This window comes from Chamaea fasciata, unplaced genomic scaffold (genome assembly GCF_029207755.1).
Source record: "Chamaea fasciata isolate MVZ Bird 193981 ecotype frontalis unplaced genomic scaffold, bChaFas1.0.hap1 SCAF_11, whole genome shotgun sequence".
Lineage (NCBI taxonomy): Eukaryota > Metazoa > Chordata > Aves > Passeriformes > Sylviidae > Chamaea > Chamaea fasciata.
The window spans coordinates 23,160,165-23,185,313 of NW_027094096.1; the positions used below are offsets into that span (position 1 = coordinate 23,160,165).

General features: G+C 49.1%; 2 protein-coding genes across 5 annotated transcripts in view; both read right to left on the reverse strand.

The window, feature by feature from the left end:
• SI (sucrase-isomaltase) overlaps positions 1-7,628 on the reverse strand; it is a 73,151-nt gene extending 65,523 nt beyond the window's left edge. The window contains exon 1 of the mRNA XM_066193689.1: positions 7,613-7,628. The gene's annotated coding sequence lies outside the window, so the exon portion shown is untranslated. The remainder of the gene's footprint in view (positions 1-7,612) is intronic.
• Positions 3,272-18,661, reverse strand: SLITRK3 (SLIT and NTRK like family member 3). Of its 4 annotated transcripts, none has more exons than XM_066193690.1 (4): positions 15,608-18,661; positions 8,442-8,499; positions 7,613-7,786; positions 3,272-5,092 (listed from the first exon to the last, which is right to left on the reverse strand). In XM_066193690.1, exon 1 carries the CDS (start codon positions 18,659-18,661, stop codon positions 15,815-15,817), a length of 2,847 nt encoding a protein of 948 aa, XP_066049787.1. In that variant the 3' UTR covers positions 3,272-5,092; positions 7,613-7,786; positions 8,442-8,499; positions 15,608-15,814. The 4 variants fall into 4 exon arrangements, with proteins under 4 accessions (XP_066049787.1, XP_066049790.1, XP_066049791.1 ...); XM_066193693.1 differs by lacking the exon at positions 3,272-5,092 and adding an exon at positions 5,108-5,252; XM_066193694.1 differs by lacking the exon at positions 3,272-5,092 and adding an exon at positions 12,142-12,164 and having other exon boundaries at positions 6,025-7,786.
• Positions 18,662-25,149: the final 6,488 nt, after the last annotated feature.

Consider the following 25,149-nt stretch of genomic DNA (forward strand, 5'->3'; position numbering starts at 1 on the left):
CCAAATAAAACCTGCACCTGAGGTGGGAGGAAATATTTTCACCTTGATTTAATTTCAGGCTGTAAAACAGGGATTTTTCATGTCTGACCACTGCACCCCAACATAATGCCAACCCCTAAAGACAGGTAAAAAATTAGATCCAGAACATTGTTGCCTGTTTATTTCCCAGCCCAGCTGGTGTGAATGGAAACTCCCAGCCTCTTTTTCACCACCTTTTCTGGGGGACATTTCCCAGCATTTCTGCAGAGCCACCACGGCCCTGGTGTCACCAGTCCCTGCTCAGGTTCCTCCTTCTCTGCTCCCCACTGCTGTTCCTGCTCTTTGGTGGCACTCAGGATCACTGGATTCCTGGATCTGCCTCTTGGGGACCACTGTGTCTTCCTTAGGGAAAATGGGACTAATTCCCAGCTTTCACTTTATGCTTTCCATACATTAATTTTTTGTGCTAATAGATAAGGAGAGAGAGACGTGCAAAAACTCCAGAGTTTTCCCAACTGGCTGGTGCAGAGTGAGACCTGGAGCTCCAAAAGTCCAGTAACTCACCCCACAGGCCAAGCAGCTCTGCTGTCTTTTGTTTCCCTTCTTGCAGAACATCTTTATTCCTATTTGCAGACTAAAAGTGACGAGCTATTGACTGCAAAAAAAGCCAGTGGCTGGAATAGTAAATAAATCTTGCCTGCCACAGCGCTGCCTCCGCACTGAGAAACTCGAGCTGACACGTCTCTCATTACTCTGTGTTGTTTCCTGTATAATTTATGACTCTCCCTTGCATGTGTTTGGAGTTGTAAATGTGATCTGCAGCTGCAGCTGACATCAGGCATGCACAGGACAGCTCCCAATAATGCTGTTAATCCTTTATGGGCAGAGTTACAGTAAATAACACTTAATGTGAAATATGTAGAGCCATAATAAACATGACAGTGGCTAAGGTTGGTTCTGCTGAGGATGCTGAGATTGCTGGAAAGGAAGGGAGGGAGCTGCATCAAGGACAGGGCCCACAGGTCCTTTGTAGACTCCTCCCTTCTTGTTGCTGAGGTAAAACACAACAAGAAATGTGTTTTGATACTTCTGTTAGAACAAATTCTAAGAGCTTTGCCTGAATAAAAGAATATCTGCTCTTCAGTCCATTGAGGCAGCTCCAGGTGATCCAAGGGAATTGATCCGGTGCAATGTGGATGTTTCTCATGCACTGCTAAATATCAACTCAACGTCCCCATCCATGGCAATTTTTCACCAGGTTCTGAGACTGGTCTCAGCATCCTCCCTGTCCACTTAAAGTCAAAGAGCAGCACAAAAAACCAGCCTTGTTTTTTCTGTTAGGGTGCTCTTGTGGATGGAAGTCTGTGGGGTACCAGCCACTGTAGGTGTCTGACCTGGAGAAACCACTGTAGAACCAGCTTTTCTTATTTCTCTTCTTGTATTGTTGACTGCGATCAATTTTCACTCTTAAAGCAGAACTAAACTGCTGCTTTTAAATTTCAGGAAACCATTGTAGGTAAATTCTGCCTTAAATTACACTCACCTGAACCTGTAGAAACTCAAGGGCTGATCTTTCACTTTCTGATATTAGGAAGAAATTCTTTATTCAGAGGGTGGCACAGTTTCCTAGGAAATGTACTGGCTATCAGCCGCATGGCTCCACAGTTTGGGACTTCCTGAATATTGGAGTTTTCTTTCCCCCCGCTTACAAGGTGCTGCAAAGTTAAAGAATTGGAAACCAGCCTGCAACACGAGCCACTGGAAAGTTTCAGGATCAAACATCAGTTCATCTCCAGAAGTTCATCTCCCTGTCTGGGCTCTCTCCAACCAGCTCACCAAGGCTTGGAAGCTTGGAAAACACAGAGAACCCTAATTTTAAGTTTTTCCCCTGCTCTGATTAAGCTGTGAAAAGAAACAGGCGAATGTAAAGAGATCCGCCCACTCCAGGCACACTAATTACAGGGCCTGAAAGTCAGCCAATAATGAAGGTAAGACAGAAATTCAGCGCATTAACAACTGAACAATGGCCATTGTTCTCTCGTTTACCCACAGCCGCAGGTGTGTACAGCACAGCCTTTGTCTTCCCGGGGGCTAATTGAGCATTCTGACATTGCCAGAGAGAATTCCTTTATCCATGAACATCGTGCTGCCAGCCCTGTCCTAGGCACGCTCAGAGTTTCAGCCTCTCTGCACATTTTTTTGTTTCACGCACAAATAAACAGATGAAAACCTGTTTGTTTGCCCTCCTTCAAGGACCATTGGGTTATTCAGGAGAAGAGCTGTGGCACAAAAGCGAAAATAAATATAAATTAGGCCATTGAGACCGTTCCCCTCATATTGCAGTGACAGTTTTCTGTGGAAAAAAAAAAAGAATAGGACGTGTAAAAGGGTCAAACCTCGAAAAAACATCTTATTTCTGGTGTTAACCAGTCAAGGACCTGCCCATACACAGCTGAATGCTGCAGTGCCAACTAAACACACACATTTGGCCTCTTTCCCATTCTCCCCATAATTAATAATTCAACTTTACAGTTACTTCATTAATTTGATTACACATAGAACAGCTTTTGGGTGTGGTGTTGCCTGCCACTGAAAATAAGAAGCAATTGCAATTTTTCCCCGGGTTCTCCTATTCTCAGTTATTCATCTGCTACAAATATTCCTTCTAGTAATGACAAGGTAGCAGCAACAAAGATCATGAACTCAGTCAGAGTTTGCAATTGGATTAATGTAATACCAGAAATGAGAAAATTATTGGATATTACTTCCAAAGGATTAGGCATTCCCAAGCCCCTGTTGATTACACCCACATTTCTGGCAGTGGAAACCCAGGGGGGTTTTTTGTTTTGTTTTTTGTTTTAATTTTAAGACCTTTGCCACCAATCCTTTAGGTATTCTTCCCTTCAATACTTCATTCCTTTGTTTATCCTTAATATCAGAGAATTCCAGGTTGGAAGGGAACTTAAAGCTCATCCAGTGCCACCCCTGCCATGGGCAGGGACACCTTCCACTGTCCCAGGGTGCTCCAAGCCCTGGCCAACCTGGCCTTGGACAATTCCAGGGATACAACATTTATTCATCCCTTAAAGAAATCAATTGCTGAAGTTTAAGATGTGCAATATCTTTTAGAAAAAAAACATTTTTGAGTCCAAAAAACAAAACCTTTGTGTGCCTGAGAGGGTTTTTTTCCCACAGTACCATTGTTTCACTACAGACAAAATTGACACAAATCAAAGCACGTAAAAGTTTGGTAATAAAAAAGAAAAAAATAATAATTACTCTTTCTATGACTAGAAAGGTTTGTTAAAAACACACTTTCTTCTGAACTAGTATTATTTTCAGAAAGCTTCTCTATGGTTCAAAAGAGAGCTTCCTCCAGATGAAAAATGTGGGGTTTTTCTTAAGATGAAAGCAACATTGAAAAGGTTTTTGTTTGGAGTTACAGTCAAGGAGTCATAATTCTTTCAGCTACCAAATAATCATAAGAAAGTCAGCCCAAGGATTTTGTTTTCCAATTAAAAGCAGACATTTTTCAATGGAGAATTTTTGAAGATGAAATATCTTCAAGCAACTCAATCGTGGCCTTAAGTGTTCAGAACTTAATCCTAACACATCTTTATCCTGATCTGTCAGTGATTTATTAGCATAGAGCAGTATTTTGATATATAAATAATTATTTTGATATTAATAATGTAATTTCTTGTTTGTTTAATTTTTTACTTAATTCCTAAAATCCCTTCCTATGGAAAGAAATAGCAGTAACAAACTTTCCCCTTTTTTTGTGTATATGCAAAGTTCCATTAAATAGAAGATCTGAAGATTTAATAACACACATTATACTTATAATATTTTTATGAGAAAAGAAATTTTCGCCGTCTTCCCCACAGAGACAGGAAGTTGGGAACAGAAGTCGAATTCCAGTCAAACTCTAATTAATTTCAAATATCTCAGTGTTTAGATAGAACACAATCCGCCAAAGCTCCAGGTAGAATTAGTGGGTGGGAGAAGCCTCTCCCTGGGAATGTTTTGCTCTCCTCTTCAGATCCCTTTCCTTTCCCATTTGCTGCTTTGGGAACAAATTGTATCTCATCAAAGTTGGATGAGTCCCCACCAAAAAGATTCACAGAGGGAGGAGGAGGAAAATATTTTGTCAGAGGAAAAATTGGGAATTGTGTCTTACACTCCAGACAAGACCATGGTGGTCAATACCTGCTTATTTATTAATAAAATATGTTATATAGAGCTTTATCCTTATTATTACTGGGAAATAGCTTTATTTGGTTTAAGCAGGATTTGGTAAAGGGACAATTCCTTAGAGATTTTTTTCTCCAGCACACAAAGACATGAGCAGCTTACAGGTGGGCGCAGAAGCTTGTGCAGAGGTTGAACAGGAGCCTGAAAACCCCTTGTGAATTAACAGCTTGTCCAGGGATTTGGGGACACTTCTGCCACCAAAGGCCACCCCACAGCAGTGACTTCTTTACACTCCCATCCATGGGAGAAAGGCAGAAAAATGTCTCTGACAGAGCGAAGCAGCCCAAGAACTTCACTGCCTGAAGGCAGCTCGCACTAGCTGAGAGGTTGGGCAGATTCATCTGAATTATTTCAAGAAACTCTAACGGCTGTTGAGAAAGCTCCAGCAGCAGGTACCAAACATCTGGTGCCACCTCAGCAGCACGGGGCCAGCAGCATTGCTGTGCTGGGAGCAGAGCAGCTCCCAGGGTTTACACCAGGCACCTACAAGCTTTGGGACACAGCAGTTCTTTGGTTGTCCAACCCTAACATGCACTTGATTTGTAACTCGCATCCTAAAATGCACCGTTCCTTTCCCAAATAGAAAGAAAATTCAACGTTTCCAGAGGCAGGGTGGGTTTGTTGTTTCTTTCCAGCAGCTCAGGTTCATTTTAGATGAAATTCATCCTGCGAGGAGGAGATTTGCAAAGCTCATCACTCCCCTGCTGGCTCCAGCCTGTGGGTTCCTGTGTGAACGGCTGCACCCCTGAGGACACGGACATCCAGGCATCTTCTTTGACAGTGACATCAGAAAAAACTTCTTTCCCCAAGTCTCCAGACTCTGAGCAAAGCAGCAGCTCTCTGAGCTTTGTGGTTCACTCTGCTCAAAAGAAAAATTAGCCATCAGAGGATGATATTCCTGTTCGTGTCCCAGAGACACTATTCTCGAGTGCTTAGTCTGACATTAGGCCTGCATGAGTTAATTCAAAAATAATCATTTTTCTTCTCCTCTTCTGGTTGTCTCTAGTCAGGCAAATATGCTGAAATCACAAAACCAGCAAAGGGATTGCTTTAACTAGGAGATAGGGTATGAATTCAGCATATTTTCTGCATAGAAATATGACATTTGTATGGAAATGACCCATTTTCTTGAACAGGCAGCTATACATCACAGAAGTTTCACTGCAACGTTTATGCAAAAGAGTTTGGGAAGCACTTTCCCATAAAGTGTTGATTTCCCCCAGATGAAATAATAAGGCAAAGCCCAATCCAGAAGCTCAGGAGAAACATTTTACTCAATGTCATGTGTCCTGGGTGTTTGTTTAGATTTCCATGATGATTTCGTGCTTGTCGGTCTGTCTCCTCCCCTGAAGGAAGTGAAGGACTTAGGAAGGAATAACCCATTCTCATTTTTTCTTTCCTAATCACATCCCAGCTTCCAAATGAAGGCAGAAGGGCAGCAGGACATTTTCACCCTGCTCCAAGGACCAGGGAATGGTCAGGGTGGAGGTACAAGGAGGTTTTTTGGCAGGACTGGACAAGGGCGCTGCCACAGGGAACCAAAATCCCCGTGACAAATCCATGCTCCCATACCCACATCTCTTGGAATATTTTCACAATGCATGTGGCAATTCAGCAATCAGGCAGCACTCCGGGCACACGGCTCAAGGAATGCTGAGGGATCAGCACTTTGCAGCTTTTCCTTTCAAATGCAGTGTTTGAATACTGGGGCTGGTATTCCAGGGGCTGAGCAGCTTCTGGCTCCGCTCGGGGACAAACTCAGAGTAAGGATCAGCAACACAGAATCAAAACAACACCAGCTCCAAAACACCTTATCCACAGAAAGGTGCTATAACCATAGAATACGTAACTAGCAGATCGTTTTTAGGCTGCTTTTATTACAAAATTACAATTTGAATTAATAGTTGCACAACTACAAGATTGTTTTTATGCCAGTGCTGAATGGAACGCTCTGACCCCGTTCAACCCCGCCGAAGTCAAGTGCAAAATTCACCCTGATATGTATGAGAAATTCTTTGAGCTTATCATGAATTAAGGTATACCTTGTTCTGATGATGAATTGAAATTATTTAAGATCAATTAGAACATAAAAGACACATCCCAAACTAGATGTTCACTGAGCTCAGATTCTTGATTTACAGCCCAACATACTGACCCTAAATGGAAATCCATACATCACTGAGGCAACATAATCAGACTTCAGATAACTTACTTTAGAGCAGGAAATTCATTTTTTTTTTCTCTGTTCAAGCCAATAGCTGGGAAATTAACAGCATCCAGGGTAATTATCAGTGCAGACATTGCACCATCAAAACTCTGAGAGCATAGCAGAGGTTTCCAATGCACAGTCAACAACCCCTTTCCTTTGCCTATAAAACCAGCCCTGAGTCATTTTGGCCACCACTTTATTTCACAAATGTGGAACAGCTCTGGAGCAACTCATGATTTACTGGAAGTCCTCTGGAAGAGTAAAAACCTTCCAGGCTTGTGCTCAGCCACGAAGCACCACTCCTTTCTAAACAGAAGAGAAAATTTAAGACATTTGTGCCAATGTGACATCAATGGAAGCAGCTTCTTTTTTGGGGGGGGGTGTTACAGAAAAGGACACGCCGTGGAAATGTGATTTCCCCTAGTTGCATGACTATTTATATAGAGAAATAGAAATTCATATAAATGTATACATTTCTATAGATACACATTTTGTACACTGTAGGCATATACATACGTACATATATACACAGGGTGTTATATACACATCTCCAGATTTGTATCTACATATATATAAATATATATATACACACACAAATGCACACACAGCTTGCTTTGGAGCCAGCTTGAGTTATAAATTCTCCCTCCCCCACAGAGCCAAGATGATCCCAGCTGCCTCTGCTCAACACCCCACGGTTGCCTCTCCAGCCCAAATTAAATATAATCCTCATTATTCTGCCTCTCTGGTGCCTGAGAAACTTGGCAACCTCTCTGGGTGACTCGAGATGCAGCAATTCCTCCTGCCTTGCCTCTCCTAACCTATTCTAGGAGATGCAATATGCTGCTAAGATTAAGTGTCCAAAATGCTAATGCATCTGAGAAGTGCCTCCACTGACCTACATCAGCAATGTAGGTCAGAAAGGAGCTATTTTTAACCAAAATGCCCATCTTTTAATTACAGTCCAAAGCAAGCCACATTCCTGAATCCCCCAGAAGTTTCCAAAGATCGAATTTTACACTTCAATAGGGCAATCACAGGTACATACTTAGATATACACACAGTATACACAGCACATACTCAGCGTTTCCATGACACACGAGGCACTCGCTCCGGCTTGGAGCTGACAGCAGCTAATTTTAGGAACATCTCCTCCTTTTCCCTGTTGCATACCTGTTAGATAGAGATCCTTCTTATCAGGGCTTTGTGCTCTGGAGGCTTGGACAGGCTCTGGTGGGCTCGGAGGGGCTGGCAAAGGCCTGTGTGTGACACGGCCACCGAGGCTGCCAGCAAGCTGAGGGCACTCCCGGCGGGGCAGAGGGAAGTCTCGAGGTGCAATACACCACTCTACAGAAAAACCCAACAGAGAGAGAACCGTGTTTTCAGCTGCTCTCCACTCCAGGCACAAACAGAGGGCTCAGGCTGTGTCCTCAGCCCAAGGAGGATCTGTGCATGCAGACAGGTAAAAGCAATTCTGGGAATGCCAGCGACCCGCAGGCTGGTGAGTGCCAAAGCTGGTGGCAGCTTGGGCCAAGGAAAGGGAAAATAGGGTCTGGGAGCTGTTTGTTAGCTGCTCTAAAACAAGAGCAGCTAACACTCCAAAACTCTTGTTTGCAACAAGAATTTCATGTAGTTATTGGCTGTCTCTAAGCCAGAGAGAGGCACTTGACTTTCAGGTGCCGTTCTCACTGTCAGCCTTGGCAACATTCCCACTCGTCACAGCTGAACCATTGCCATTCCTTCCATCAGCCTCCCTGGCTGCAGTGGCACAGCTCCCACTGCTACCAGGAGGAATAAATATATATATATTTATCTACATAAATTAGATCCATCCACAATCCTTTATTGGTTTAAGAGTGAAGAGGAGAATTAAGCATGGACTGAACAATTACTCTCTGCCTTAATCAGTGCCTTAACTCCTCCTCAGGACCCCTCAGTGACCTGCCCTTTTTTTGGAAGAAAACACTGACATCAACTGGATCTAAAAAAGACTTTTACTTGCCATATTTCTTTGCTTGCCAATACTATCCACTTTCCAAAGCAGCCAGGTTTTTGGGTCACTGCAAGAAAACATAACAGAAGTGATGCCACAGGAAATGTCTCTCTGATTAAGAAGAATGCATTTAGCGACAGATTTATTCCAGCAGTGCTTTGGGGACAACTGATCATTCCTGCCCTTGCACGGCAGTTTAACAGCACCAGAGAAACCTGGGTATGCTCCCTAAAAAAGACAAACTTAACTGATCAGCATCCATTACCGATCTCTGTACAGCTCATTTTTAACCAAAGCACCACAACATGAGATTTCTCAGTGCTCCCAGTGCAGGAGGGCAGGTACCTCCAGTGGTGCAGGACTCCAAGGAGTGGATTTCTCTGGGAGCAGCTTAGGTGGTCCCATCCAACCCTGAAATCTCACTATTGGGAATTTCTAACATCTTCCTTTGAGTCAGACCATGCTGGGCACACTCAGGACACAGCAGAGTGAAAATATTTCAGCTCTGAGTGGCTCTTTGGAGCAGGGCTCCTTCACTCTCCAAAGAAAAGAAGCACAAGAATTGAAGTCCTATTATAAGAATTTTCACACTGCAATGTTTCCCTCTCTGTGGTAAACCAGTGATAAAATCAAACTGAACAATCACAGAACAAAAAACAAAATTCCAAACCATTAATTAACTTTGATTTACAAAGCCAAAGCCTCCAAAGTTCAAAGACAGACTTTGGTTCAAGGGTTATTCAGATAATGGACATTTTATATATATATTTAAACACATAAAATAATTTAGAGACCAAGCACAAAACCAAAGGTTTATGTAGCCTTCCATAAAACTCAGTTTAGGACAGTTGCTGTTGGGACTGACTTAGTTTTAAACAAGTGCAGCTTGAGAAAATGATCAACAAACACATTCCTATAATTCTTTAAGGTGTAAACCAGCTACTGTCTCTGGAAAAGGAAAGGAAAGCAAGAAAAAAATGCATGAAACCCCCACATGCAGTATATTAATGCCATTGTAACATTTGGGGAATGTCATTAACTTCAGATAAGGTCCCCGTAGGATAAAAAGTCCCAAATTTTTCTTCAGCTTTTTTTGGTTGTTCCCTTGGTTTTTAGAGTAACTGTCACAGGAGTCTCTCCTCAGGAACGGTGCCAGGTGCCACCACCAGCAGCAGCAGGGATGGCAGTGCCACCAGAAGCAGCAGCACAGATGAAATCTTTCCCATCCCAAAAGTGATTTATCACAGTTCAGGATTTCCTGCTTGGAATCATTCAAGCCCTACTGCAAAATGTGATCACTGCAGAGAACCTCCCTCCCTGGCACCGTGCTCCAAGGACAAGCCAAATTGCTGTGCCACATGCCATGGGCAGGATATTCCTCCACAGGCAGTGGCATTTGTTGGAATTCTCAAGTGCAGAGTGAGTCAGTCCTTGGCTAACCTGAAATGTCTCTTCAGCATTCATAGAATATATAGGATATTCTTGAGAGATTTAGGAAATTCTAGTGGAAATACAAAGACATTAGGAAAAGTAAATGGACGTTAAAGGTTCAGGGTAGGACATAGGAATTGGTCAGGAATATTTTATATTTGCTCTGCCCTCTGTTAGTATCTGCTCTTTTTAAGGCACCCGACAGCTGAGTGTTGCATGCCCACACCTCTAAATAATGCCTGAAAGTAACCCCACACTTCAGATCAACATCCTTAACATTCAAAAATATCAGGACTGATGCACCATCCACCCTACAGAGACCGCCCAGCAAGAATGTGGGACAGAGCATTCCTACAGCTCTGCTCTTTGAGCCTTTTCCTCCCATTTTTCCACAAAAACAATCCATCTGACACCATCCTGAAAAGCACCACAACATTGACCAATTTAGCAGAGAAAATGCCACCACAGTGAAGTGTTTCCAATACTTCCACAAGGATCCAAAATATCCTACAAGTATCACCACAGCTACGAGTGTCACCTCCCGGGGAACTGCATGAGCAGCCAAGTCAATGCTTTCATAGAAATCCCCCAAACTGCCCCAAAAACCTGAACAAAAATTAGATAATGACAGAATTTTACAACTGGGAAACCGTAAAGATCAAGAAAAAAACATTTCAAAGACGTTGTAGGAAACACAGTTGTCAGTGCCTGTCAATCATAGAAAACACAGAATGCCCTGGGTTGGAAGGGACCTTCATATTCTTGCTCTCAAAGACGAAGATAATAGTAAGAAAGTATTTCCAAATAATTTGCAATTGTTACATTAATGATCTTCTTGGCTAGTTGGTCACCAATGACATTAGAGCTAAACTAATTTGTCTTTAAAGTCAAAAGCCTTAAAGACTGTTTGGTTAATTTGCAAGTGAGATCAATCAGAGAATTACTGAATTGATGGCAAACCCATTTTCTCTGCACCATTACTCATTTTATTCTGAAACAGTCCCATGGAGTACTTGTCTCAAAATACTTGAATCCACTTAATAGATGTTGTAATTTTCTGAGATCAGATTTTGCTCTTCATTCAAGTCTGTTGACTAAAACTGAGCATAATGTGGTGTTTCAACATTGGCTTCCATGGGAGCAGAATTGGGCCTCCATTTCCACTCAAGGGTTTCTTCCAAGCATTCCAATCCTTCCACTGCTCAATCATACAAGAAATAGTTCAAGAACTGGGGATTTTTCCACTCACACCAGAATTTAAAAAGAGGAATTTTTGTACAAAGAGCTGTTGTGAGCTACATCCTGGGTCAATTTGCATTTCTTCCATGGAGAAAAACTGTGTTGTACTGTGTAAAATAGAAATACATACTGGTGTCCACATCAATACACACATACATAAATTCACTGAGAAACTCAGCTCCAGATTGCAAACCAAGCCTTGGAAAAACTCAGAAAATAGGAATATGCAGCACACAGCAACCTGAATTCCAAGTCTTCATAACTCCACGTTGTAAAAGCGAGTGCCTTTGGAAGAAGGGCAATCCTGGGACAAGTTCACCCCGGGGTTACTGGAGCGCTGCCAGGACTCACACCCGTGGTTGAGAAATGTCCTGAGCTATGAACTCCCACACTTAAGGCCAAATTCTACACACTGCTCTTCACGTGAACACCTCTGTTAAACCTAAACCCCGATCATCACAGCTTTATCCTGTGAAGTGGGTACTTGAAGCAAGTGGAAGCAGCACAGAGCTCATCGAGTGCTGCTGGCACACCCAAGTGCTTCAGGAAGAACAGCCTCACATTTTGGAGAGACTTTTCCCTCCTGATGCTCTCAGACTTCTCAGAGAGAACACAATTTGGACAAAGCCACACATTTCCAGCTTAAAAGCAAATCGGCTGTGCTGCCACATTCAAAGGTGGTTTTGTCTAGAAAGGTCTCTGACAAAATCTGGAACTGCCACAGCATAACTTATGTTCATTGAATCTCCTAAGAAATGAGATTCTCACTCTCCACTAACACTCCAACCAGAGCAGGAGGCAACAGGCTTTCCACGATCCAGATTATTACTCATACCACAACATTTGACATCTTTCTATCGCTGTTGATACACTCAAGAGATCCATGAAGCCATATACAACAGATATTTTAACCTAGGGTACAATGCGATGGTGACATCAATGACAACATCCAGAAAATACAACAAGCACCAATAATTGAGCACCAGGATCATCCTTTCCATTTCCCTGTGTGCAGCTGTTGGCGGGGACCGGGGCTTACCTGGCCTTGCTGTTCTTTTCCACCTGTAGGGAGAATTTCAGTGGTCAGTGAGGGAACGAACCAAACACTTGCTGAAGGCTTTACTACCACAGGCTGAGCTGCTCAGCTGACACCAGGTACTTGTACAACCATGAAAGCAGCTAAAAAAAATATTTATTTCACATAGCATCCCATCAAACAGCTCTAATGCAACTGCAGATCATTTGACTTTGATTCCTTCCCAGTAGCATTCATGCTACCAATACTACTGCTGATAAAGACAGATTTATCATTAATGCTCCCTATTAATTAGGAGGAATCTGGGTTGGAGCATGCAAAGGGTCAGCCACTGTAGGTCAGAGATGATGGATTCACTTTTGTTACCTGCAGTGGAAAGGAATGCTGCTACCCACTCAGCCTCAGCTCAACACAATTAAAAAGCAAAATAAAAGTCATCAAAACGCCCTTTAGACATCACACTTAGACATTGTCAACACTTCCAGAGCAAATCATCCCCAAACCATCTCAGTACACAAGGGAAAGGAAGTTTCCTATGCAAGGAAAGAAAAAGAACTCAACTTAAGCCAAAATTATCTCTTTTAATACAAAATTCCATTCTCATAGAACAAATTTATTTCCACTGAATAAATAGATCTGCTCACTGTCCACGGGCAAGATTACTGCCTATAGTAAGGATGAAATTCTCTTGCCTTTCTGCAGCTTAATTAAAATATAAACATTATTTGCAACCGGCTTTACTCTATTTGGATACAAGTATGAACACTTGGGGCTTTGAGGACATTGCCAAATGTATACAGCACCACTCTCACTGGGGGTTGTACTTTAACCCGATTTATACAGCTCCACGCATCACTTGCATGTAGGCTTATCAAGGTAATTATTACAATTATGATTAGAAGGATCTGGCCTTTGCACTTGCATGTTTAATACTCTTAGCACGTGCATGCTCTTCCACTATCTATTAAAAACCCAGCAAAACAAACAAATGAGCAAACCCCAACGGGTCAGAGCTGAAGGCAGCAGCGAGGAAACACAATCTCAACTCAACAGAGGAAATTCCAATGTGTAATATTTTTACTGGTGGCATGGAGGGCGATGCCAGATTTACAGACGTTCGGAGCTGTCCCTGCACCTCCAGACACCCACGGCTGCTACCAAGGCTGGGGAAATGACCCTCCAAGGGCAAAAAGCTCACCATGAGCATCCTGGCAGGAGCTGTAAATAGCGACATTGTGGGGACAACAAGTATTTATGGGTTCATCGCTGTTAAAACACACTGCGGGGGGTGAAACCGAGCTGCTGCCCAAGGAAAAAGGGCGGGAGGTGGGGAGGGTGACCTTGGCGATGTGACCCTTTGCCAGGAGGTGACAGACCCCGGTCCCCTCGGGACAGCGGCGGGAGCGCTCCGACCAGCACCCCTGGAGCTCCAAAGCTCCATTTATTGGGGGAGTAGATAACCTCAATTCACCTGGATAAACCACCCTGACCCTGTTCAGACAAATGACACTGATGGACACAGTGGGTGTTTCTGGAAGAAGCCCACTCTCTGAAGCGCCGCGGGGCAGAGCCCGGCAGGGAGGGCTGCCCTGTGGAGGCCCCGCCCGCCCCGGGATAAGGCGCCCGCGGGTACATTCAGCGGGGCGGACGGGGGGCAGGGAGCGGCGTCGGGAGCGGCTCCAGGCCGGGATCGAGCCCGGGATCCGTTCCGGGATCAATCCCGGCATCAATCCCGGGATCGGGCCCGGGCACTCCGGCCCCGCCGCCGCCTCAGCGCTGGGGCTGGGGCGCCACCTGGCGGCCGCGCGGGGCCGCGCTCCGCGCCCGGCCCGGGACCCGCGGCGACACGAGAGCGGCGGGGACAGCCCGGGGACACGGGGACACCGCCGGCCACAAGACACCAACGCGGACAAGATACCAACCGGGACCCGCCCGGGCAGGGAAATCCCATGGTCTTTGGTCTCGCTCCGGGTGCAGCGGGAGTGGCAGAAGGGCGGCGCGGCCGCTGGGATGCTTTGCTTTCCCAGATCGCATCCCCCCATTCCAAACTGGAAATGCGGATTAAATCCCCGCTGCGAAGGGGTGGGAGCTCTCTCCCCACTGCCAGCACCGGCAGCATCCCCCTGCGATGCCTCCCGGTGCCTCCAGCAGGCCGGGAGCCAGCGCTCCGGAGGGATGCGCTCCCCATTTTCCCGATATTTTTAACTGTCAGGACAGTGCGGCAGGGATACAGATCGCAAATCGGATTTGTGACAGTCTCGGGTGGTATCTTGGCAAGAGACGCTGTACAGGTTTTTTTGTTGGTTTTTTTTTTTTTTTTCCCCTCTGTTAACATCACAGTGCATCGAACTGTTATTAATAAAATAGCGTTCAAGGTTACCGGGGGGAAGGAAATCTTTGTGGGGCAAGCTGAAGTTTCAGGTTCAAGCTTTGTATTCCTATATATATATATATATTTGGGGGTGTATATATATATATATATATATTTATATCTGCATTTTGTTTCAAAACGTTTTATTAGGAAAGCTATACCAGACGCATCACTGTACAATGATTAAACATTACCTTTACAATTTATATTCACTTGAAATTACAGAATAAATATATGCACATTGTTGTACCTTTGTGTGTGTGTGCGTGTGTGCGTGTATGGGTGCATGAGAGAAAACATTAAAAGTGCTTCCTACAAAGCTGTTAGTGAGAGGTGCCCAATAGCTTTTTTTCTTTTTTTTTTTTTTTTTTTTTTTTTCTTTTTTTTTTTTTTTTTCTTTTTTTCCTCTGTATATTTGCATGTCGCTTTTTATTAGGAAAGTGCGCGGATGTCCTCCAAAAAACCATGGCGTCATGATGGAAGTGTCACTGAGCATCCCCTAGGTGTGTGCGCCACGTGGTGACATCCTTTGGGCTGCTCGGCTCCGGGTGGCTTCCCCCAGCCCTCGGGATTGCCCCCGGGATTCCCCCCGTGGCCCCCGAGCCCCCCGGAAGGGGCTGGGCTGGCGGGGGGTGCGCGGAGGGTGAGGGTGAGGAGTGTGCGTGCGAGGGAGGGAGAGAGACAAGAGTGAGACATTCGAGCAAGACCCTCCCCTCCCTTCCCTCTTGCAGTTTTCCAGGCATGCAGCAAACTGCGCTCGTTTGCTTTCTTTGCATTATTATTTTTTTTTCTTTCTCTTTTAAATAAATGTACAGAATCTGTGCCATGATGGGCAAGAAGAAAGCAGGCCAGAAAATGCCATCTTCCCTCCCCCTCCCCTCCAAGGGAAAATATCAAGGAAGTTTACTGCAAACGGGAAAAAAGAAAAAAAGGGGGGGAAAAAAGAAAAAAAAAGAAAGAGCCAACGAACAAAACAAACAACAAGAATAAAGAAAATAAAAGGGGAAAGAAAAAAGAGACACACATAGAATTTACTTAATCAGGATCAATACAAAGATCCCCGATAATAATAATAATAATATAATAATAATAATATACCTTTAGACATGGCACAGTCAAAGTCTCAGTTTCAGTATAAAAAATAATGATTGATTAACATCTGCTGGCAAAAGTCTGCGAAGGCACTTCGTCGATTACTGATCTGAGAAGGGCCCTGCCCCGCAGCGCGCACATCTGGCGGGGCAGAGCGCACAGCTGTATCCTCTGCTCGCGGGCGGCGGGGCCGGGCGGGCGGCGGGGCGGCGGTCAGAACCGGTACGTGGTCTTCTCCAGGACTTCGAGGTAATCCGGCTTGGTTTGGAGTTTGGCCCTTAACTCGAGGTATTCGCTTGTAGGGGTTTGGTGGTCCGGGAAGCCCTTGCCGGCCGCGAAGAGCAGGGTCTCCTTCAGCCTGGCGTCCTGCTGCAGGTCCGGGTATTGCATGCCGGGGGGGTGGACGTGCAGTTCCTTCAGCTTGGGCACGGTGCCGTACAGGCAGTCCACGAAGCCCACGGCGCAGGGCGGCGGGCGGTCGCGGTCCCGCGGGGCTCCCCCCGCCGCCGCCGCCGCCCCGAGCACGCCGGCCGCCAGCCCTCCGCCCGCGGGGTGCTGGGGATGCACGGCCACGATGGTGTTGAGCTGCGAGCTGGACACGGCCAGGCTCCACTCCTGCTCCTTCTCCAGCAAGGTGCGGTAGCTGCTGCCCGGCTCCGGCGCGGCGGAGGGGGCGGCGGGGTGGGCGAAGCCTCGCTCGCCGCCGCCGCCCCGCAGCAGCTCGGCCGCCTCGCCGCCGCCGCCGCCCGCCGCCTCCTCCTCCTCCCGCGGCTTGTAGATGGGGTTGTTGCACATCTGGGTCACCGGGTGCGGGATGTAGTCGTAGACGTGGCCCGCCGGGGGCGCCTTCTCCGGGGACCGCTCCCCGGGGCCCCCCCCGCCGCCTCCGCCGCCCCCGCCGCCGCCGCCGCCGCCGCCGCCCTCGGGGAAGAGCCGCGGGCAGCGCAGCGGCACCGCGCCCAGGTCCGCCGCCTCCGCCCGCGGGCCGCGGAACGGCAGCTTCCGCCGGCGGCGGCGCAGCACGAAGGCGAAGAGCCCGGCGGCCACCAGCACGGCGGAGAAGAAGAGGACGAGGAGGCTGAGGATGAGCACGGAGAGCGGCACGGCCGCGGCCGCGGCGGCCGGGGGCAGCTCGTAGGCGGCCGCGCCGGTGGCGGCGGGAGGCGGCGGGTCGGCGGCGGGGGGCGAGGCGGCGGCGGCGGCGGCGGGGCGCAGGGCGGCGGGGCACAGCGCGGCCAGCTCCAGCGAGCGCAGGTCGCGGCGGGCCAGCGGCTCGGGGCTGGCGCACTGCACCTCGCCCACCACGCTGACGGAGCTGAGCGCCTCCAGCCACTGCTTGAGAGGCACCAGCTCGCAGGTGCAGTCCCAGGGGTTGAACTTCAGGTCGATCTGCACGATGGCGTGCAGGTGCTCCAGCACCCCGGCCACCGGCAGCGCCAGGAAGTGGTTGTTGCGCAGGTTGAGGCGCGTCAGGGAGGTGCCGGCGAAGGCGTCGGTGGGCAGCATGCGGAGCAGGTTGTCGTTGAGGAAGAGGAGCTTCAGGTTGGGCATGAGGCTGAAGGCCGCCGGCTGGATTTCCCTGATCAGGTTGTACTCAAAGTACAGGTAATGCAAACTCTGCAGGCCCCGGAACATGCCCGGGGTGAGCCGCTCGATGTCGTTCCCGTTCAGGTACAGGCTCTTGAGGTTCGGCAGGTTGATGAAAGCCCCGTCCTGCACGTAGGAGATCCGGTTGTTCCCCAGGTGTAAGAGATCCAAGGAGGAAAAATTCCAGAAATCGGAGCGGTAGATTTTCTGGATCAAATTCCCGCTCAGGTACAGCTTCTTGGCGTTCAAGGGCCTGGGCAGGAGCTCGGAGATGTTGTGGAAGCCCCGCTCCTTGCAGTTGACCGTCAGGCCCAGGTCGTTGATGTGCAAACTGCAAGAGCAGCCGGTGGGGCAGATGATGGGGATGGGGGGCCGGGTCTGGTAGGCAGCCACGGGAGGTTGGTTGGGCCCGGGGTACAGGCCACGGGGGGTCGGGGGAGGCCGAGGCGCCCGGGGCTGCTTGGTGGGCTTGGGCTGCTTGTTGGACGTTTTGTACTCAACGGAGGAAGCGGTGAAATGGAAGGAGGACAGCATGGAGGAAGGCTTCGTAGGCCACGCATTCTCCTTGCTGGAGGACAGCTGAGGGATGCCCAGGCTGGCTTCCACCTCGGAGTCGGACAGCATGGGGCAGAGCTTGCTTCGTTTGATTTCCCGCAGGTCCTTCCCGTGGAAGTGGAAGGGTGTCTCGCAGGTGATGTCCCCCACCAGGGCAGTGTAGGGGATGCGCTCCAGCCAGCTCTTGAGCTGCACGATCTCGCACGTACAGTTCCACGGGTTCTCCTCCAGCTGGATCTCCATCAGGCTCCTGCCAATGTGGTCCAACATCCCGCGGTATGAAAGGACTTTGAGGCGGTTCCCCCGCAAGTCCAAGTGGGTTAAGGACACGGACTTAAATAAATTGGTGGGAAGCATGGGGATAAGATTGTCATTTAGGATAAGGACCCTCAATTTGCTTAGGTTTCGAAATGCCCCGCTTTCAATCCGTTTGATGACATTGTAATCTGCCTGCAGATATTCCAGACTTTCCAAACCCAGGAAAGTGTCATTCCTGAAAATGTCCAATTTGTTTTCGTGCAAATACAACCTCTTCAGAACTCGGAGCCCATTAAAAGCCCCCGTCTGAATGTCCTGCAGTGCATTGTTCCCAAGGTTAATAGATACAGCATTGTTCAAGTGAAGAAAACTGTTGGTGTACAATTTCCTCATAGAATTCCTCTGCAGATAAAGTTTAAAAGGTCTCGACCAGGACTCTGTTATCTGACTAATATTTATAAATCCCTTGTTGTCACAATGTATATGGAAAAGGCTCTCCTTCACTTCACAGTAACATGGATCAAAGCAGGGCTCATCCAGTTCCTCCGAGTCCTCTATCAAGGGAATAGGTGTAGTCCATGCTAGAGCAATTGTGCTTAGAAGAATTATCCACAACATCCTTCCTTTATGAAGCGTCTCTGCCGTGGAAGGTTTCATCATTTGTTGATGTTTACAAAACTGCAACGGGAAGAGAAACACAGATTTCAGTATTTCTGCCCTGCCCCTCTCCTTTTCCTAAGCCCCTACCTGCTGGACTCATGTCGGGCTCCTGGAAAGTTCAGCAATTGTTGGGCAGACGTTCCCAACCAACTCCAGGGGTGTCGGCTTGCGTGAGCCTTGCCCTGATTTATACTTGAGAGATGTTAGACGGCTCCATCACGCGATAGCAGCCTGCCTTCGCTCCCCTCCCCGTGGTAAATGCCACCTATAAAGAGGACAGCACATGCAGCCCCACACGGCACCACGAGCACACCGAACGTGTTGCGTCTCTCCACGTTTCCCAGGCGGTCGGAGCTGCCCGGATCTCATCCCCAGGTGCAATTTTAGCCCGGGAGCCATCACAGCCCGCCTTGACTCAGGGAGGGGGGAACCACACCAAGTGTGGGCAGATTCCTCCGGTGTCGCACCACATCCTCTTTCATCCATGCAAACTCCCAAAGTTATTGAACCTCCACCCTCGAGTCTCCCTCCCTCCCTTCCCGGCTCCATGTATTCCACACGCGAGTTCCACGGAATGCGCGAGGTGTCCCTGGCAGAACGGCTCCTCTCAGAAATCCCCACAGTGTCTTTTACCGGAGCAAACGGTTAACGACCCTGACTGGGAAGGAAATCTTCCCCTCGCAAATGCGCCGGTGAATTAACGCAACTGGTACATATTATATTATCAGATAAATACACGCCACATATATTAGTCATTTTAGCTGATTAAAGCATTTAGAGATGATTAATCTTTTCTAAAGCACATGCCCATGCGATCAGCAGATCTAAAGGGAAGTGACAGCTGAAGAGGCACCTAGGATTGAAACGCTCAGCCTGCCTTGGATTAGGGCATTTTGTGCCCCCAGGACCAAGCAGAAGACCCGGTTAAAAAGCTGAGAGTGGAAGAAAAAAACAACAAAACAAAACCTTGACACTTACCAGCCGATAAATTCTCTATCCTACTATACACGATTCCGAATGAAGACACCATTCTTCTCCAATCAGATGAAAATAATACTGCCCTAATGAGATGCAGCTCCTTCAACATATGGTTTCACCCTTCCTTTCACCAGATATTTTAAATGTATGGGCACAGGGAAACGCTAAGGATGGGAATGATACCAGTGGTGATGCAGCCTTCCTTGAATCCCTGAAATGCCCATTAGAATGATTCGGAGCGATCATTGCTGTTAGTCTCAGTCTCCCAATAAAAAGGTCCTTTTTGCCTTCCTCGTGTAAGAACTAGGAAAAAATTGCCCACCATCCACAAACTTAAGAGCAGAAAGATGCATTTAGGGGAGAGAAATGCCAGAGGAACAGAAATCCTTAGGATCAACTTGCAAATGAAACCCTCCCCTGTGGGAAAGAGGAGATGGTTGAAAGCACGAAAAGAGAAATATCCTCTGCAATTAAAACCAGCATCTAATTGGGGAGAAGGGAGAGAGACGAGAGCCTTATTGCAGTATCAATCTCTCTGTCTCCTTTGCAAAATATTAGCCACTTAAGTTCTTTCTCTTCTGCAAGGGCTGTAATAAAAAAAAAAAAAATAAATAAAGAGGATTATTATATCTTCTTTTTGGAAGAGGGGGGTGTCTTTGACCCTAGGTGGAAACAAAGGGATCCAGAAAGGTTGTACTTACCGGTTTGCAGGAGAGATTTTAGCACATCGTTACCAAAAATAATGAAAAAAAAAAGGCAAAGGAAATGAAGGGGGGAAAAAAAGAAAGCCCGAGTTTAAAGATTGCTGGTTTCTCTCTGCCTCTCCCTCTCTGTGGCTCTCTCTCCCTCTCTCTCTACTCCTGCTGAAGCTGAGGCAAAAGGAAAAAAAAAAAAAAAAAAAAAAAGGAGAAAAAAAAAAAAGGAGAAAAAAAAAAAAAGCAAGCCTGAAACGTGCTGGGAATGCAATGAGCCCCTCAATGATCTTCTTTAGGATGCAGAGCTGCTGTTTGGCACACTCAATGGAGGAGGGAGGAGAGGGGCTGCTGCTGCAGGCTCCAGCGCCGCCGCCGCCTTCTCCGGGCAGCAGCGGCAGCGCGGAGCGGGCGCCGGGGCGCGGCGGCGGAGCGCGGGTGCGCGGCGTGCGCGGGTGTGCGCGGGGTGCGGGGCCGTGTGTGCGTGTGCGTGTGTGTGCGTGTGTGTGCGTGTGTGTGTGTGTGTGTGTGTGTGTGTGTGTGTGTGTGCTGCCCTGGATCAGGCTCCTCCACGTCATGAAAATCAGCTTCAAGAAGGGGAACAAACGGAGGGGGCGCGCTCGGCTCCAGGTCGGGGGCGCGCATTTGGGAAGCCCTGACTACACAGTTTTTTATTTTTTTTCCTCTTGCCTTTTTTTTTTCTTTTTTCTTTTTTCTTTTTTCTTTTTTTTTTTTTTTTTTTTTTTTTTTTTAAAGAGGGAAGGAGGGGGCTGGTTGGCGGAGAGGAAGGGAAGTGGGAAACGAGCAGATGGGGGGGAAAAAAAAACCACAAACCTGAGGAGAATCAGAGAGGGAAAAAAAAGCCGCCGGGATGGGGCAGAATTTTGCACCCACCTCGCCCCCCTCCCCTTTCCTTAAAAAAAAAAAAAAAAAAAGAGGGAAAAAAGGGAACAAAAAGCCTAAGTCTGGAGGAAATCAAAGCTGCGCTGACTGCGAGTGCCAGCCGAGGGCTGCGGCGGGGAGCAGCCCGGGAGTCCCGCTCCGGCCGCCCCGCTGCCCCCGCATCCACCGCCTCCTCCGCCCGGTGCTGCCCGCCCGTCCCGGGGCCGCTCCCGCCCCGAGCCTCGCCGGGATCCCGCAGCTTCCCGCAGAGCCAAACACCTCGGGGAGACCACCCGGCACCTCCCGCATCCTCCCGGCGTGTGCGCGGAGGCGGAGGGGCCGCGCCCGCGGAGCCCGCCCGCCCCGGGAGCCGCCGCAGGTAACGGGGCTGCGCGGGGCGCGGAGGATCCGCGGAGAGGGGCGCAGCGGGAGGGTCCGCCCGCGGGTGGAACTTGGTGGGTGAGATGCTCCGGGGGGGCTCAGCCGGCCGGGAGGGAAGGGCAGCGGGCAGGGCAGGAGGTGAACCCCGCGCTGCTCCGCGCATCCTCCGCTGTCCGCACCCGCGCGCATCCCTGCGCCCGCTCAGCCCCGCGCACACATCTGCGCGGATCTCCGCGTCACTCCCGGGGCGCCCCGCACCCCCCGCTCCGCGCGGAACCCCAATTCCCCGCTCCGCACTCCGCGTTGGCTCGGCCGGGAGAGACTTAACTGGAACCGCGGCTCGGTGGCAAAAAGTTGAGGGGCAGAGCCGCGGGTGCGGGCGGGAGGTGCCGGGGGCTCCGCGGGGTCCCGCCGCCCCGGGGCCGCTCTGCGCGGGCAGGGGCGCAGCCTCCGCGCCCGCGGACGCGCAGCATCTTCCCCCCGGCTGCCGAGCTCTCCTCCGCCGGTGCAATATGGACGCACCGCTCCCTCCTAATTAAATTGCTGCATCATTCATTTTCTGACGCGGGAGCGACATGGGGTACGGCAGGCTCCGTGCACTGACACCCCCCGTTCGGAATGGGGGGGAGGCGGGGAAAGAGGGCCGGTGGGGGAATCACAACAGTTTGTTCTCGCAACAAGCTCGCACGGCGGGTTTGGCAGAGACTGGGGAAAAGCGACCTGAGGGAGCAAAACCCCGCTGGGTTTGGGGGGCAGCCCACCCTTCCCCAGGGATGCGCCCGTGGGGCAGGGTCGGCGTGCGCGGGGGGAGCCCTGACCTTGCTCCTTTCCCAAATGCCCCCGAAAGTCGCTCGTTTTCCTGGCCAGGGCTCCCGCCGTCGGGTTGTGCGGAGGGGCTGACAGAGGGGAGGGACGGGGGGGGATGGATGGCCCTGGAATGCGGACCAGGGAGCGCTGCGGGGACGGACGGTCATCCCGCCGGGACATACGGACACCGCTGTGCCCCCTGCCCGGCTGTGACACGGGACAGCCCCGCGGGATGCCCCGGGCGAGGAGGAGGAGGAGGAAGGGGATAGCCCCGCACCTCCCTTCCCATCCTTTATGCCCCCGCAGTTTCCCAGAGCGCTGACGAGACTCAAATCGGCTCTCCCAGGGTTTATCCAGGCCATGTCCCCTTGCCCCCTCAGTCAGGAGGCAGAAGTCACCGCGGGCCATCCCCTGCATCTCCCCTCCAGCCACAGCAGCTCCCGGCCCGTGTCTGTGCTCCACACGCCCTGCTGGGGACAGCACCGGTGTGAGTGTGACTGGCAGCAGCTCCAGCCAAGGGTACGGCTGATGTAACCCAGATCAGGACGTCACTCGGTTATTAATGATAATTATTATTATTGGCAAGCGAGCTATCTCCTTGCCAGAGCCCATCCTGGAGCTGTGGGGATGCTGTCAGCAGGGTGGGAGCTGGCAGGTGCCCTTCAGCTGCTTCTTGCCAGCCTCAGCTGTCATCACTGAAATGAACCTTTCCCCTCCCGACAGTCTTGTGAGAATAAGGGAGGGAGACCCGACTTAGAGGTGGATACTTGGGCAATTATTGTGCCTTGCAGAAATATCCTTACAAGGTTCTGTTTCCACCAGAGGGGAGCGTTCCCCCCGCCGCAGTCACTGCTCAGCAGGCACTGAGTGCTCCAGGCAGCCTGCAGTGGGAACCAGCCCTTTCCCTTTCCCTTCCCAGCAGAAGTGGCAATGATGGAGAGAAAAGAGGGAGTTTTCTCCCAAAGCTCGCCCTGCCTGTCCAGAAAGAAATATTCCAAGCTTTAATAGTCTCTCTGTCTCCAGCAATCCGTGGCAAGGGCAAAAGCAATAAATAGTGCAAGGGCGAGGGAAGCTCAGCTGTAATTATTACAAATGGGAGCTGCTTCCCAGCTCGCTGTGTTTTGGTAAGGTCGGGAGGGGCTGGGTCTGAGTGTTGGGAGGGTTTGGACACAGCTCCAGCTGCATTTCTGCCCAAAAGGCCTGGCCAAGGCTGCTGGGCACTCAGGGATGGCCTCCAGCTGCCAGCTCTGGGGGCAGGAGGGGCTGTGGTGGGAAGCCCAGGGTGGCAGGGGGAGCAGGGAGGCCCCAGCGGGATGTGCTGCTCATTGATCCCTGCTGGGATCTCCTGGGGGGCACAGTGCCAGGGAGAGATGCTCCAGGAGCAGGGCAAGGCCCAGGGCTCAGGAGGAATATCCCATGGCTCTCCCTGCCTTGGGGGCAACATGGAAATCCTGGGATTTAGGGAAGGCCAGAATTCTGGGCTCTGCAGAACACAGAGCTGAACTCTTCAGCACACACGGAGTGGCCCTGGGCAGAAACACTCCCAGCTGCAGAGGCTGCAAGAGGCAGATGTCTGCTCATGCCATTAGTCTGGGCACAAAGCTCAGCTAAACCTCCTTCTGATGGCCCCTCTCCTTGTCCCCATGGGATTTCTGTATTGCACAGTGTCCTCATGTTCAATATTCAGGTTCCCCTCCCCCTTTGATTTTTAGGGAGCTGAAAGGCTGAAATATTCTTGGGATTCTGTATTAGAAATTTTTTAAGAAGAAGAGGAAGAAATGTTAGTGTTTTAGAAAATGTTGATAAAGGAAAACCAGAATTGAGAGTCTTTTCTGTGCAGCAGCTAGTGAAGCAGTTCATGAAGCTTCACTTTTCTTATTCCGTCTCTGTTCCTTAATTAATTTATCAAACACAGCCTGAGAAACATAATCATCAGCTGGAATTTACCTCTAATTGTGGAAGGGACTATTTCTGGTAGATCTCTGTCCCATTGTCGCAGTGGTTTTTTAGAGACCACCACCTCTCTTGCTGCTGTATCAACAGCTCAGTCTCACTACAAAGGGTCCCAAACTGGATGCAGGGGCTTGTCCTGTCCCCCTGAAGCCACTGCAGAGGTTTCCCTGACTGCTGGAGGGTCCTGTTTGCCCTGGGAGAGCTCAGCTCAAGGCTCAGGCGCTGCTGAGGTCCCTTCATCCCCTTCTGACTGCTCTGCTGAAGGCTGGATCCTGTTTTCCATACACTGCTGGCATTTGCCACGCCATATATAAAGTGCAGGCACGGATTTTGAGCTGCATAAGCACTGGTGAGTGCCCATGAAATGGAGGAAGTGTAAGAATTTTAAACTGGGCTTTTCCAGCTGGAATCCTCCAGGCTGGAGAAGCTTATGCCAAACTGATGCTCCTGGCCACAATTTTTTTCTTAGCCACCTCATTATCAGTTATTTATTAAGGCATCACAGTTGATTTATTTCTTTTTTCAGGACAGTTGTGTGGTTTTCTGATGAAGTTAAGAAACAACAGTGCACCACGTGATAATAACATGGATAATTTCTAATATAAAAGTGTCCTCAGCTACTTGAAGCTCAGTGAGACACTGGAGCAGCCATGCCCTCAGTAGCAAGTTATTTGTAATTGGTTTACCCTCATGGGATTTTTTTTTTTTTCCAGCAGAGAAATTTTGCCCAGCATTTGATGATATGTGTAAATATTAAAAGGAAAGGAGGGAAGAACTAATAGACAGCATTAAAAC

What these genes read in the sequence shown, in the direction of transcription:
- SLITRK3 (XM_066193690.1), bottom strand. Translation starts at nt 18,661, where the DNA reads ATGATGAAACCTTCCACGGCAGAGACGCTTCATAAAGGAAGGATGTTG.